Source organism: Oncorhynchus kisutch, linkage group LG10 (genome assembly GCF_002021735.2).
Source record: "Oncorhynchus kisutch isolate 150728-3 linkage group LG10, Okis_V2, whole genome shotgun sequence".
NCBI lineage: Eukaryota > Metazoa > Chordata > Actinopteri > Salmoniformes > Salmonidae > Oncorhynchus > Oncorhynchus kisutch.
Window position 1 is genome coordinate 43,673,211 of NC_034183.2, and position 16,448 is coordinate 43,689,658.

General features: G+C 41.5%; 1 protein-coding gene across 2 annotated transcripts in view; it reads right to left on the minus strand.

The window, feature by feature from the left end:
• Positions 1-5,514: 5,514 nt before the first annotated feature.
• Positions 5,515-16,448, minus strand: part of LOC109898169 (protein ABHD8) — a 39,188-nt gene continuing 28,254 nt past the window's right edge. Inside the window, exons 1-5 of one of the 2 annotated variants that reach the window (XM_020493012.2) lie at positions 12,374-12,670; positions 7,726-8,512; positions 7,455-7,625; positions 7,097-7,313; positions 5,515-7,022 (exon numbers count right to left, since the gene is read on the minus strand). In XM_020493012.2, the coding sequence (XP_020348601.1) occupies positions 6,813-7,022; positions 7,097-7,313; positions 7,455-7,625; positions 7,726-8,504 (1,377 nt within the window). In that variant the 5' untranslated portion in view covers positions 8,505-8,512; positions 12,374-12,670 and the 3' untranslated portion in view covers positions 5,515-6,812. Of the gene's footprint in view, positions 7,023-7,096; positions 7,314-7,454; positions 7,626-7,725; positions 8,513-12,373; positions 12,671-16,448 lie in introns of those variants that run through there. The other variant, XM_031833731.1, reaches the window with a different exon arrangement.

Here is a 16,448-nt window from a genome sequence, read left to right on the forward strand (position 1 = left end):
GAAAGTTCTGAATGTACTGTACATCTACCGACTGCAGTAAGACAACATTTAGATGAGCGGTTGTCTGATCACAGCACAACCACTCCCGTGTTCCATTTTGAGCGGCCAAAGTGTAACAATGACGATCTGGAGGTGATTTATATCTGTAAAAATGCCAATTAATTGCCCGCCAAGCCTGTACCCCAGGATAGCTATACCACTGTCACAACTGTGACTCTGATTAAGTCAGAGTCCAACATTCAGTCATACACAGACGCATACACAGACACATACACAGACACATACACAGACGCATACACAGACACATACACAGACACATACACAGACGCATACACAGACACATACACAGACGCATACACAGACACATACACAGACACATACACAGACGCATACACAGACACATACACAGACACATACACAGACACATACACAGACACATACACAGACACATACACAGACACATACACAGACACATACACAGACACACACCACAAACGTTCAGGTGTTTAGTTCAGCCTACTTCTTGTTTGGTTGAGAAAGATAATTTAGTGAAGGGTAAAATAATAAACATTGTATTTATATTTATTATTATTTCTGCCAATCTTTTGAAATGTTTCATATTATGATATTTATAGCTTTATTTCTGTAATATTATGACTTTGCATATTTTCAGATTCAAACTAAATGATGCATTGTGTGGCCATGGTAGGATAAGCTGTGTAGGATGTTGCAAACATATGTGCTATTTAATAAGCAAAGTAAATGGCAAACTTTGCACTACATTGCTGTTTTCAAACTACAGATTTTTCATCTTTGTATGATATATTGGTATGCCTAATGGCAACGATGCCCTAACTGTAGGTCTGGATAAAGTATGTATGCTGAAAATAATGTGTTTTCTTACTTGCTAAAACCAAGTAGCCTGAGTCATTGGAACCACACTGTATGTTTGCACAGTTGATTAAGATTTTTCTTAAAAGGTACCATAGTTTTCCTACTGAATTGAATGGTGGAAGTAACAAATGGCTTTGATTCCTAATCTGGACAGCTACTTGTTACTCACCGCCACTACACTTTCCTGTATTAGGATGGATAACCACAAGTGTTTCCTCAAACAGTAATACTTCCAGCAAACACAAGGTGTGCAGGACATTTCCTGCACCCACTTGAAGTCACCCCTAAATGCTTTCCACTGTAGTTAAGGTTCATTCTAGCGTTAAGCAGAGTATTATACAGTGCAAATACTAACTACTTGTAGCTTGACAAATACCCAGGTATTGTAGCTTGACATTGCATGTGCTTCTAATACACTTGTAATAAACTTGGCTTTTAAACATTTAAGGTTGTATGGTATAATATTTATCAGACTCATGATTTTAATTTGAAGTCCAGTTCCACTGAGAACACGACTAAGAATGATGAACTAAACACTAAACATACATTTGACAAATTTGACTTGTGACAATTCTCTATTCTATTAATTCACTGGTGTTCTCGTATTTTCCGCATCATGTTCTCGTCAGTTGCAAGTAAAAGTTGCATATTGTATAAAAGGTATACTCTGTAAACAAATATTAAGAAACATCTGAATACTGTGAACAATTATGAACCAATGCTTAAAGCCTCATCAGCATAGTTAATGCTGGACATGTTTTCTGTGAGAGCCTATTGTAGCGGCTTTAGAATGTCTTCCATTTTACTGTTACCTCATTTCACGGCCCAAAAGTATCCACCCCCTTTTTTTTCTTTTTTTCTTTTGCCTAAAATGACATACCCAACTCTAACTGCCTGTAGCTCAGGACCTGAAACAAGGATATGCATATTCTTGATACCATTTGAAAGGAAACACTTTGAAGTTTGTGGAAATGTTAAATTAGTGTAGGAGAATGTAACACATTAGATCTGGTAAAGGATAATACAAAGAAAAAAAAGATGTTTTTTTGTACCATCATCTTTGAAATGCAAGAGAAAGGCCATAATGTTATTATGCCAGCCTAGGCACAATTTAGATTTTGGCCACAAGATGGCAGTAGTATACGTGCAAATTTTAGACTGATCCAATGAACCATTGCATTTCTGTTCAAAATGTTGTATCAAGACTGCCCAAATGTGGCTAATTGGTTTATTAAAACATTTTCAAGTTCATAACTGTGCACCCTCCTCAAACAAGAGCATGGTATTATTTCACTGTAATAGCTACTGTAAATTGGACAGTGCAATTAGATTAACAAGAATTTAAGCTTTCAATATTTAAGCTGCCAATGTCAGATATGTCTATGTCCTGGGAAATTGTCTTGTTACTTACAACCTCATGCTAATCACATTAGCCTACGTTAAAAGTCAACCGTCCCACGGGGAACCCACTGATCCTGTAGAGGCTAACACGGAACACAAACCGGCTGTGCGCGCCATCATGCATTTGTTTTGTCCCCCTACACCAAATGCGATCACGACACGCAGGTTAAAATATCAAAACAAACTGTCAACCAATGACATTAATTTGGGGACAGGTCGAAAAGTATTAAACATTTATGTAAATTTCGCTAGTTAGCTTGCACTTGCTAGCTAATTTGTCCGATTAAGCTTTCTTGCTGTTGCTAGCTAATTTGTCCTGGGATATAAACATTAGCTTGTTATTTTACCTGAAATGCACAAGGTCCTCTACTCCGACAATTAATCCACACATAAAACGGTCAACCGAATAGTTTCTAGTCATCTCGCCTCCTTCCAGGCTTTTTCATCTTTGAATTTTTATGGTGATTGGCATCTAAACTTTCATAGTATTACCACGACAACCGGCAACACAGTTAGTCTTTCAATCACCCACGTGGGTATAACCAATGAGGAGATGGCACGTGGGTACCTGCTTCTATAAACCAATGAGGAGATGGGAGAGAAAGGACTTGCAGCGTGATCTGCGTGAGAAATAGAAAGGACTTCTATTTTAGCCCTTGGAAACGCAGACGCGCGTGAGCAGTGTGGGTGCAATAATTGAATAACATAGATTTCTACATTTATTTTGCATTGCGAGCGGTGCAGTCAGGGTATAAGTGTTATGTTTTCAAAATGCATATTGCTATTTGTAGGTGACCTACTGACTGTTCCATAACAAATAGTAACAGAGCGCATTATGTGATCATTTTGAAATAACTGGACTCTTGCAGTGCTAAGATCAGAATTCAACCATATAGTTTCCGAGTAACAGTCGTATTAGAAAGGAGAGCATCCAGTCCTGTGGAATACAGGAGGGCATCATTCAGAGTGCACACCAAGCTAGAGAGTAAAGCTATATGGTATTTACTGTTATTCAATGCAGTCTTTGTATGAGGACACTTATCAGACACAAAACAGGGCTTCTCCTGACATGTTCATCCACCAAGGGATCTTACACTGAACAAAAATAAAAACAAAACATGCAACCATTTCAAAGATTTCACTGAGTTACAGTTCATATAAGGAAATCAGCCAATTGAAATAAATTCATTAGGCTCTAATCTATGGATTTCACATGACTGGGAATACAGGTATACAGATAAGGTATCTGTTGGTCATATATACCTTTAAAAAAATGTAGGGGTGTGGATCAGAAAACCAGTCAGTATCTGTTGTGACCACCATTTGCAACATTCAACACGACACATCTACTTCGCATAGAGTTGATCAGGCTGTTGATTGTGGAATGTTGTCCCACTCCTCTTAAATGGATGTGCGAAGTTGATGGATATTGGTGGGAACTGGAAGACATTGTCGATGCACTTTGTGATGTAGCCAGTGACTGAGGTGGTATACTCCTCAATGCCATTGGATAAATCCCAGAACATATTCCAGTCTGTGCTAGCAAAACAGTCCTGTAGCGTAGCATCCAAGTCATCTGACCACTTCAGTATTGAGCGAGTCACTGGTACTTCCTGCTTTAGTTTTTGCTTGTTAGCAGGAATCAGAAGGATAGAATTATTGTCAGATTTGCCAAATGGAGGGCGAGGGAGAGCTTTGTATACATCTCTATGTGTGGAGTAAAGGTGATCTATTGTTTTTTTCCCCTCTGGTTGCACATGTGACATGCTGGTAGAAGGTCAAATGGATTTAGGTTTGCCTGCATTAAAGTCCCCGACCACTAGGAGCACCGCTTCTGGATAAGCATTTTGTTGTTTGCTTATGGCCTTATACAGCTTGTTGAGTGCGGTCTTAGTGCCAGCACCGGTTTGTGGTAGTAAATAGATTGCTATGAAAAATATAGATGAAAACACACTTGGTAGATAGTGTGGTCTACGGCTTATCATGAGGTACTCTACCTCAGGCGAGCAATACCTTGAGACTTCCTTAATATTAGACATTGCGCACCAGCTGTTATTGACAAATAGACACACACCACCACCCTTTGTCTTACTTGATCTAGCTGTTCTGTCGATGCACGGAAAATCCAGCCAACTGTATATTATCCGTGTCATTGTTCAGCCACGACTCGTTGAATCATAAGATATTACAGTTTTTAATGTCCCGTAAGCTCATCCAGTTTATTCTCCAGTGATTGCACATTGGCCAATAGAACGGATGGTAGGAGGCAGGTTACCCACTAGCCGATGAATTCTCACAAGGCTCCCGGATCTGCGCCCCCTGTATCTCCGTCTTTTCTTCATGCGAATAACAAGGATTTGGACCTGGTCCGGGAGAAACAGTATATCTTTCGCTTCAGACTCATTAACGAAAACATCTTCGTCCAGTTCGAGGTGAGGCATCGATAAAATGCAATTGTTTTCACTGTCTGTCACTTATGCTTGCACATACCATAACCCCACCGCCACCATGTGGCACTCTGTTCACAACGTTGACATCAACAAACCACTTGCCCACCTGACGCCATCTGCCCGTTACAGTTGAAACTAGGATTCATCCGTGAAGAGCACACTTCTCCAGCGTGCAAGTGGCCACCGGAGGTGAGCACTTGCTCACTGAAGCCAGTTCTGACGCAGTCCGGTCAAAACCCTGTTGAGGACGACAAGCACGCAGATGAGCTTCCCGAGACGGTTTCTGATAGGTTGTGCACATGTCTTGGTGTGGTGGCTGGTCTTGGTGGCTGGTCTCAGACGATCCCGCAGGTGAAGAAGCCGGATGTGGAGGTCCTGTGCTGGCGTAGTTACACTTGGTCTGCGGTTGTGAGGCCGGTTGGGCGTACTGCCAAATTCACTAAAAGGACGTTGGCGGCGACTTATGGTAGACAAATTAACATTAAATTCTCTGAAAACAGCTCTGGTGTACAGTCCTGCAGTCAGCATTCCAATTGCATGCTCACTCTAAACTTCATATCTGTGGCATTATGTTGTGTGACAAAACTGCACATTTTAGAGTTGCCTTTTATTGTACGCAGCACAAGGTGCACTGGTGTAATGGTCATGCTGTTTAATCAGCTTCTTGATATGCCACCCCTGTCAGGTGGATGGATTATCTTGACAAAGGAGAAATGCTTACTAACAGGAATGAAAGCAAATTTGTGCACATCATTTGAGAGAAATAAGCTTTTTGTGCATATAGAACATTTCTGGGATCTTTTATTTCAGCTCATGAAACATGGAACCAACACTTTACATTTTTGTTTACATTTTTGTTCAGTAGTTACATGACGGAGAGCTTGCTATGTGGTATTGAAGAATTCTCAGATTTTACAATTTGTTTTGGTGTACCATATTTTGGTGTACCAATAAACATTTTCATAGCTTATATCACTTTTACCTGAAAAAAAGGTAAACAATCATTGTTCAGCATAGTTTTGTAGAGGAATATGAAGAAACAGCAAGAAAAATAATCATTCTAAAAAAGGGCCCAAAACACACATTGATATCTACCAGTTTGTACTTCCCAGTTAACCAGCAGCCATAGTAAACATTTCTGTTTCCCCATAAAATACACAAGGAGACTTTGTAAAACAGTCACACATTGGTATTTCCCCTATCCCTCAAGTTGTTTCTCTGTAGACAAAGCAAAACATTGTCAATGTCAAGAAATTGCTTGTCATTTGGAATGATTCTGACAGGGAAGTGCATTTGAATAATGCATTTAAATACATTGGAGTTGGCTCGTTCTCAAAAAGCAGCATTGATTGTCAAACATCATTTCAAATGTCTCATTCAACTTGAGTCACAAAGTTGTGAAGTTTCAAATATTCAAATGTGAAAAGTAGTCCAAAAAAAAGAAAGTTGGTTCTGGTGTTGCTTGTCACAAACATTGGCTAACCTTTGGCTTGAGTAGTATAACAAGCGTTCTTCTTGGCTAGTTATTTTCTTGTGTGACTTGACCACTTCCAATACATTCTCTTCCCTCTTTGATGCACCCTTGTTTTGACATTTCCACCCATTGTGCAACTAGAGGTGTACCACACGCAACACACAAAACCAAAAACATTATCAGGTCCACCTCTACAACTCAGCACCTCTTCAGCCCCACGTCACCCCAAGGCACAGTCAGGGATCAGTCACTCAATCAGAACAATACAATAGACCTCCACGGTCAACGTCATTGACGTCCATCTATCCGTCCCTCCTCACCCTCCCTCACATCCCTCTTGTCCTTCCTCTGATGTAGTGCAGTGGCTCAGACTTAGACCAAATATGGACCCATCTGTCCCTGTGTACTGTGTTCCACCTCCTCAAATCTCAATCTTAAACCAGCTCAAAACCAGTCCAGACCAGTTCAAACCGACTCAAACCAGCTCCCTGCACCCGAGGAGACACACCTAGCACTACCAGCCATGGTAGACAGTGCACATCACTGTGCAAGCTTTGATTGGAGTCAATAACACACATCCATCTTTCTATGGGCTACTTATTCTTGACTTGGCTTTCTGAAGTTGCTCCCCCGTTGGATGCAGTGGGGGCATTGGCGGTTTCAGATCGTGGTTTAGATTTAGGAGCGGAGTCTGGCTCCCAGAGGAAGAACTCGTGCAGGAGGGTGTTGACGCTCTCGGGACACTCCATCATCACCATGTGACTGCCCTCATTGATTATCTTCAGGAAGGCCAGCAGCAAGATCTGAGAGGAGGTAGAGAGGTTAGATTAGGTTTAAAGAAAGGGTTAAAGTTGGCGTTTAAAGGTTTCTCTCTCACCTCTGCCATGCGTTGATCCTCCTCCACGGGCACAAACTTGTCGTACATGCCATGCACCAGTAGGATGGGCACAGTGATCTCTGCATGGTACACTTCGTCGCCCTCTGGCCAGTACTGGCCACTCATCATGGCACGCAGCACGAAGGAGGACACGTTGAAAGCATTGTTGTCTTTCAACAGCTGCTTCTCCTTTGCACCCTGATGGGCAAATCCAGCCCTGAGGGAAGCAGAGGAGAGAGTGAGTAGGATATAGGATATCATACTTGAACGTCATAGACGGAAAGATATTTGTACTGAAGTTTGTCTATTTGGGAGGGAAGGCGCGCACACACTCTCTCTCTCACTCTCTCACTCTTACTTGAGAAAGCTCCAGGAGAGGCAGGGGGAGAGGCAGTGCAGGACGCAGGTGGGCAGGTTGAAGATGGAACAAAGGCTGGGCTCCAGGGCTGTGGGGCCTCCTCCGTTTATCATCACTACCTTGTGGACCTGGTCCGGGTACTCATGGGCCAGGAATGTACAGAATGACACACTGTACAAAGAGAGAGATGGAGAGAGTCTGGGAGAGCAAAAGGCAGAAAATACGTGTGTCTATAATATGTCTATAACTAACACACTTCTGTCTAACTCACCCATAAGAGTGTCCAATGAGAATGTTCCTTTTCCGTGCATATCTCTTAAAGATGGCCCTCATGTCCTCGGCCAGGGCATAGAACGTGTATGCCGCCGCGATCTGGGGCGCCGAGCTCGCCCCGTGACCTACCAGATCTGGCACGATGACCTCATAGCCCAGACGGAAGAAGAAGTCCAGCTGACTGCCCCAGATGTCCAGCGAGCCACCCACACCGTGCACAAAGAACAGTGCCACGTCCGCGTGTGTCCCCTTACACGATGTGATCTTCCTCTCGCTGTCGATCACCACTGTGCGCTTGGGCTTCCGCCGTCGCTTCCGGGGCTGCTGGGTCAGATCTGGAGCTGTTGCTGCTCCCCCTGCCCCAATTCCCCCTGTCCCAACCACTGACCCTGTCTTGTCCACTTTGGTGTCAGAATTGGGAGTTGGATTGGAAGGTGGGTCTGCGAGCTCTACCTCTACTGTACAGTTGGGTTCTGCTTCTCCGTTCGGAGCATGTAACCGCTCCTGTCTCACCGCATCCCCCAGGTTTTCTATCAGTAGCTGTCCGTTACGATACACTGTGATCTTCCTCTTGCAACGGACGCTTCCCCCTGGCCCGCTGGGCTCTTCCTCCACCTCCCGTTCCGGAATGACATGTCGGACCCTCAGGACGCGACCTGGTTTGACCTCCACAAACTCGTAGCCGTCAGCGGGTTCTGAGGTTTCTATGGGAACCACAACGTTGGCCGACTTCCCCGTCAGGCAGCAGAGGAGGCCGTCCATTAAGGTGGTCAGCATGGCTGCCCCTGGATGTTCACACACATAGACATAAACATGAGTCAATTGCATATGAATAATGAAGGCAATAACAGTGTCTGACGATACATACCCGGCTGTTTCACTATACATATACAAATATAAGGAAACGCGCACCCGCTAACAGCATCCACACACAAACACATGCTGCCAGGATAATCCCTATTCTAAAGCCGTTAGGGGTAAGGTTAGACTATGTGAACAGAGTCCACTCTTAGAATCCCAGCACAACAGAATAATGAGCGCATAATATATCAGGAATGGCAGAGGAACTCCTTTGACACGTTGGTGACTCGTTGAAACCCCCGAAATGTGACCATTTTCCTTTTTCCTTCAGACGTGGCTGATAAATAGGCTCTTCTATCAAGCCTCTTCCCCTAGTGAGGCCTTAGAAGTATTAATAGAAAGGGGGGGCCGTAATAGCCCATGGCTGAGATAAAGCCGGCTACAGTGTGCCCCCTGTGTCTTCCAGAATTATTACACTTCATAGGACCCAAGGCCTGGGGTGAATATTGTTGAGGCTACAAAGCAAGAACATGTGTGTTTGTTTTGATAAGCAAAGTAAATGACAAACTTTGGATTTCATTGCTGATGCTGTTTTCCAACTACTGTTTATTTTATTTTATTTAGAATACTTAAACAATGGTTCTGTGATTTTCGGGCTGTTCCAATCTGATTATGGAAATGGGGTATTGGAGTGGGACTGCTCTGAATGAAGCGAAGATGACATGCGTTCACAGATGTTGCCCACACAAAACATAAATCGGGCTCAGGACAGCCCTTGTAAAGGGATTGGGGTGTGGCTCTTCTTTAAGATCCCATTTAATTCAAATAAACTATTCTGAGTGGGCAGCATCTTGGCTTTTAACAGACTTGTTACACTGTTTTCACATATTGACAAACAGCTGACAAAATGTTCCTGACAAAAGAACAAAACAAAATCAGACAAAACCAGATTGTTACAACTACTGATATGTATTTCACACTATGTCCTCTCACTGTGTTCCTAATGTATTATTTCCTGAGCAGCAACTCTTAAGATAAGTGTTATTTATCAGACTGGCAATAGCAGAGAGAGTCAAGCTGGGTCTGTCTCCTGTGCTATTAGTCTTCCTGCTGCTCTCCTCACCTTTCTTTCCTGGGAAAAAAGAGGGATGTACACCCCTTTCTTTCTCTCCCTCCAGACACACTGCAATCCGCAATATGTTTGTCTATCTATCCTTTCTAAAAAATATATTTTAAAAATATGTGGTTCTCCATAAACAATTCTTTCAACTTTTGTGTTTGCAATAGAATAGAATAGGCCGGATATGTCTTTTCTTTTGTGGTTTGATGTTGGAACCAGACGTTCTCTTTGTACAACTGCAGACTTTTCAACCTCAGCCCCCACTGCTCACTGTGGTTGGATGAGGATTATAGTAACAATGTAGCATATAACTCTGCTCCTCTTGTTTCCTCTCCTTTTCCCCCCCTCTCTTTTGCTTACTTGCACTTCCTCAGCCCACACGGTGTTCTGTGGTGCTGTGTGTTGTGTGATAAGCTGTAGGCCTCGATGTCTGACACATCAGGTTTGAACTATTGAAAAAACGTGTCCCTCGACTACTGTGGCGTGGCCCTCCATTTTCTCTCAGTGTTGATTCTGACAGGGGCATGGCCAGCATGACCCTGTCCTGTGTTTTAAAGGTAAACCTCTTATAGGCTACCTAACTTACCATACACTTTACTGTTAATAAGTAGTCCATTTCAGGTGTCATTTTAGGTAGAAAACTGACACACATTGCATCCCCCTCCATAAATGACTGCCTTTAAACCACACCTACCCCTCCTTTTCATAGCAGTCTCCCTCAGTGCTGATATATATTATTCAATAACCAGGAGTATAGATGCTATAGGTTTAAATTATTCATAATTCCAGTGATTCCTAAAAACAGACTCAGTGTCTCGTCACAACACACTGTATGACAAATTACTGAGTGGGACCTCTCCCATAAACGCCACAAACTGCAACCGTGGGCTTATTTGTGGTGTGGCACACAACGGTTTTACATCTCTCATATGTGGTCTTATCTGAAATAATAATAAAGGATTCGAAGGTACTGCCACCCACTTTCTTGGCCAATAACGCTGTTATGATGTTATCGGCATAACACGGCACTGGCTACAAATAGCAGAAGTCCCACACACATTCTTCGCGTGCACACTCATTAAAATCCCCCCGCTGTCTACCCACTGAGGAACAAGTGTGTAACTTTTTGGCAACTACAAACAATTTCAGCAATTGGGTCAAAATCTCTGGTCCATATGCAAATTTTGTCAATCCTTCAAAATTGGCCAGTAATATCTGCAAGGCTAGCAGTAGCAACACACAGACTTCCTGCCAATGGCGTAGCTAAAACAGTGTTACATAAGCCCAGATCAAAGGGTAGTCAACTCTGCGTAGGGATTGGCGCTTAGAAAAGAGCAGATAGCATCAGATGGATTAAAACACATTATGGCCTGTGCTGACGGTCTCGGGCCTGCTAAGGGTCAACAAACACTAACAATAATCCTTCTTCTTCTTCTAGGTGTGACTACGGGCGTGCTTCTGTTCTGCACGATGCAAAGTGGCATCCTTAATATATCAAAGGTCACAATATTGTGTGATTGTATGTAGTTCTGTCCTTCAGCGGTCATTGCCTGTTCATGTTATGTCATATTTTATGTTTTGTGTGGACCCCATACTAAACAATGGCTCCAACTTCTGTGGATGAGTGTCAGGACAATTGATTTGTTGGCTCATGGTGAGAGTCATAACCATGAGATGTGCATAGGCTACATGGGATCAATAAATACTTTTAAAATGGTGTTGAAATCTGATGCTAAGCGGACTCTAAATTCATGTATACATACATGTTGTGTATTCTGTACTAAATCAGAGGCGAGACCAGCCATGAGAAAAGTTTGATGAGTTGATCAAAATCAGAGCCTATTTGGTACTAAAAACACAATAATTTCTAAATGCTGCTGAGAATGTGTTCAATATCCTCCAATGGACTGGTGTCAGCTGGAGGATCCACTCAATATCAGCTACTTTACAAGGCAACACATCACATGACCTATCACTGGGTGACATCTTCAAATCAACACAGGATAGGTGCTTTGTCTTGAATACAAATAATCAAAACAATTGGTCACAAAACCAATCAAATAGGATATTGGTGTGACATTAAATACAAAAGACATCCTTAATAATGTATCTATTTATATAGTTATTAGGCCTTTTGAAATTACATGAAATATATATCATCCAAGCTTATTTTGAAACCCTCAACCAGTACAATATAATCTCAGGAATATCTTGCAATAAGTGAGCTGTCCAAAGGACAAATCATATCTGGGCTCTCATGAATCACATGTCAATAATTAGGTCATATCGCAACTGAAATGAATCTAATATCATTTATTGTTAGCTATCTAATAAATGAGGTAGTTGATTTGCTACTGTTCCGTTTACTATAGGTCCCCTTCCATATAATGGAAAACAACGAAGCGTGCGCACTGCCTTTTACTTCTGAATGGATCACTGACGGAACATCTGATGCAGCAAACATACAGCAAACGCCAGAATGTTTTTCACCTTTTGTTCATCAATTTTCAAGATGCATTAGATCAGCCATACCACTTTACACACAAGTAATACCACATCCCCATTGTGGTATTTGATTTACATTGAGAATTTGTTATGCAATTGGTTTAGTGTATCTCCCTACTTTCCCGGTGCGTTCTCTTTTTGCCTTCTGTTGACACGAAATACAATTATAATCATACATCAGGCTTCATTCATATACATTCTCAACAACGAAGAATCATACCTTATTATTGTCGAAGTCCACAGGGGTAAAATTGTTAGATCATAAGCGTCTTCCTCGGTATACTGCGTCTTGGAAGCAGGCGCGCTATAATCTGTTGCAGCCAATCCAATAATCTAATCTAATTGGAGTCAGCAGCACTGTTCTCAACCTCAACATTCTTACCCGTTAGTTTACCTGACAAGCTACTAAAAATGAAAACCAAGGTGCATTATCAATTCCATTGCATATTGGACGTGCCCGTGGGCGCATAGTGGATGCGCACGCCCGGTGTCTATCTACATGTGCAGGTTTTTAATCCATTGTAAAGCGCACGGTTCACTCTTTTTCCAACTGTTCCCTGGTCCTGTGACTGCCTCTCTGGAACCTGGTCTCAGAGCAAAACGTATTATATTTGACTAAAATCCGGGTCAATCCGTTTAGTATGAAATGTTACTTTACTTTAGGTTACATTACATTGGCCCTACCAATGTAATAACGGTCGTAAAATATAATATGAATTGTAGGATGTATAGTATCCTATATCTTGATCACATTTGACCTGTTTAGTATGATACATTACATTTGACTACTTTAGTGTGATATGCTAAGTTTGACTGCTTTAGTATGATATGCTATGTTAGGTTAGGGTTAAGGTTAGGTATTAGGTTAAAGGATTCAATTTAAGGGTTAAGGTTAGGGAAAGGGTTAGCTAACATGCTAAGTAGTTGCATTGTAGCGAAACAGTAGTAAGTAGGCAAAAAGTCCATATGGCAAGAACAGCTCAAATAAGCAAAGAGAAACGACAGTCCATCATTACTTTAAGACATGAAGGTCAGTCAATCTGGAAAATTTCAAGTGCAGTGGCATAAACCATCAAATGCTCTGATGGAACAGGCTCTCATGAGGACTGCCACAGGAAAGGAAGAGCCAGAGTTACCTCTGCTGCAGAGGACAAGTTCATTAGAGTTACCAGTTTCAGAAATGGCAGCCCAAATAAATGCTCCACAGAGTTCAAGTAACAGTCACATTTCAACATCAACTGTTCAGAGTAGACTGCGAGAATCAGGCCTTCATAGTAGAATTGCTGCAAAGAAACCACTACTAAAGGACACCAATAATAAGAAGACTTGCTTGGGCCAAGAAACACAAGCAATGGACATTAGACCGGTGGAAATCTGTCCTGTGGTCTGATGAGTCCAAATTTGAGGTCTTTGGTTCCAACCGCCATGTCCTTGTGAGACGCAGAGTAGGTGAACGGATGATCTCTGCATGTGTGGTTCCCACCATGCAGCATAGAGGAGGTGTGATGGTGGGTGCTTTTCTGGTGACACTGTCTGGGATTTATTTAGAATTCAAGGCACACTTAACCAGCATGGCTACCACAGCATTCTGCAGCAATACACCATCCCATCTGGTTTGCGCTTAGTGGGACTATCATTTTTTTTTCAACAGCACAATGGCCCAACACACCTCCAGGCTGTGTAAGGGCTATTTGACCAAGAAGGAGAGTGATGGAGTGCTGCATCAGATGACCTGGCCTCCACAATCACCCGACCTCAACCCAATTGAGATGGATGGGGATGAGTTAGATCGCAGAGTGAAGGAAAAGCAGCCAACAAGTGCTCAGCATATGTGGGAACTCATTCAAGATAGTTGGAAAAGCATTTAAGGTGAAGCTAGTTGAGAGAATGCCAAGAGTGTGCAAAGCTGTCATCAAGGCAAAGGGTGGCTACTCTGAAGAATCTCAAATATAAAATATATTTTGATTTGTTTAAAACTTTTTTGGTTACTACATTATTCCATTTTTGCTATTTCATAGTGTTGATGTCTTCACTATTATTCTACAATGTATAAAATAGTAAAAATAAAGAAAAACCCTTGAATGAGTAGGTGTGTCTAAACATTTTACTGGTACTGTACGTGTGTCAAGGTAAATTCTGATACAAATTTCCTCTGACACAACATCAATGTACATCCAATTCAATGGAAGGGAACATTTAGCACACATACACGCAAGTGAGATTAACTTATTTTGTTTTATCTCTCCTTGGACATTTCCAAGGTGATTCAATAAAACATTTCACTTGGTCCAAAAGGGACTGATATTCCGGTAATGGCTGAAACTGTTTTCAATACCATGGATCAATATCAGTTTAGGCCATTTCCAGATCTATGTATAAATTGTCCATTTGCCCCCCCCCCCCCCCATTACAGTGCCAACATTTGTCAGACACAGAAGCTTGCATGAGTTAAAATTTCTTAGGGGTCATACATTTTAAATGGATTAATAATATATTCATAACAGAATTGGATAGTTTTTACAGATATTTTCCCATGTTTCAGGAGAAAGGCGGACACCCAAATCAATCTCCCAGGACAGTTCTACACCGTGGTAAACAGAAGATCTGGAATTATTAATGATTTTATAAAGTTGACTAGCTATGTGTCTTTTGGACTTAAAAATGTAAATAAGTTTGTTTTCAAATTCAGTAGACTTTGGAGGGTAGATCTTGAGTAGGAATTTTTTATTGGGTAAATTGAATACATTTCTAAACAATCTCATATTGTTGTCAAAGAGGGGCTTGGGGTGATTATATTCCAACAAAGCCCATAGTTTTATGTAAATTGAAAAGCAATCTTATGATAGGATTCTTTATCCCTTACCAGTATTTCAGATTGTCTCTTCAAGGCTGAGTGGTACAAAGAACATTTGTTCATGTCTAAGACTTCTTGTTCTATGATCTCCCAAGGAGTGGGAGTGAAATCGTTGTAAAAAGCCCATTTAAGAGGGTAACTTGTATTAAATGCCAAATAGTATTTCTGAATATCAGGAAGGCCCAGGCCACCTCTATTTCTGTCCATTGATCATTTTGAGCAGCTGACTCAAGGGGGTTTCTCTCTACAGAAGAACTTCCTGAATAAAGTATTGAACCTCCAGCTAACTTGTCTAAATATTCGGAAATAACTTTTACTTTTTTTTTAGAAAGATAAGCTTGAACTGTGCTTGGTGTAGGCTAATTGACTGAACAACAAAATACACATATCTAAGTTTAGCTTTCTTAATTATCCAGGAAATCTATTGTTATTTCTGAATTGTTTATTGAAGTTAGCTGGCTAACTAGTATACCCCTCTGCTCTGTGAATTAATTAACCCAGCTGTCTCCATGGAGATGGTTTCCAATGTATCATATGTAGGCTGCCGTGTTCACCTCCTAGCAGACACACTACTGATACAGGGGGAATGTAATCTATTCATGGATAAACAGTTTCTGAAAAGTACCATTTCAGTAAAAGCTAAGTTGTTTCCATTTACACTGGAAAACAGTTGCAACTGTAACTGATAAAGCCAATGAATCCCATTGGTTTCCAAACAAGTCTAACAGGAAAATGCAAACTCCCAAAATCTTCCTCTCTCCCTATCCTCCTCTAGCTGACAACCACTGCTGATGTGGTTTCTATTAGTTTTGTTGCTAAGGAACAGTTACCAAGGGTCCAGGTGCCAGAGAGGTGAGACAAGGCAGACTTCCATACATCAGTGGTGATGGCCTATATTCACAGCTGTGTTTCACATAGGCTTACCACAAAAATAATCATACAGAGCAGCAACATAGGTCTCAAATAAAGTTTAGAAATTCGCTGAAATTATCTTGAAGATATTCTGTGATTGGCCTATATCAATTTAGTCATACAGCATCAATGCACTAGCGAGAAAGAACTGGTAGGGGAAAGCAAATTCCACAAAGTCTGCATTTGTGTTATACATCAATGAGAGGAGACTATCGAGATGCATCATTTCCATCCCTACCTGACCATTTGTCAACCTATCCCTGGTTTTGGAGTGGGGCTAAAATATTATAGCCAGGAATGGAGAGCCCTGCTCTAATTATAATCCTACCTGACTTCAAAAGGAATATTAAGAAATGTAGGATGGGACCTACAGGACCTTTTGAAACATTCAAATTTTTTTTAAACTAAATTAGGCTTTTGAAATAACTAAGGGCAGGTCTGTTTGTGACAGCCCTTTCACAGACTCATTCACAACCAGACAACCAACCATTCCACTACAGGAGTATTCCCAGCATCCTTCAGGTTGGGA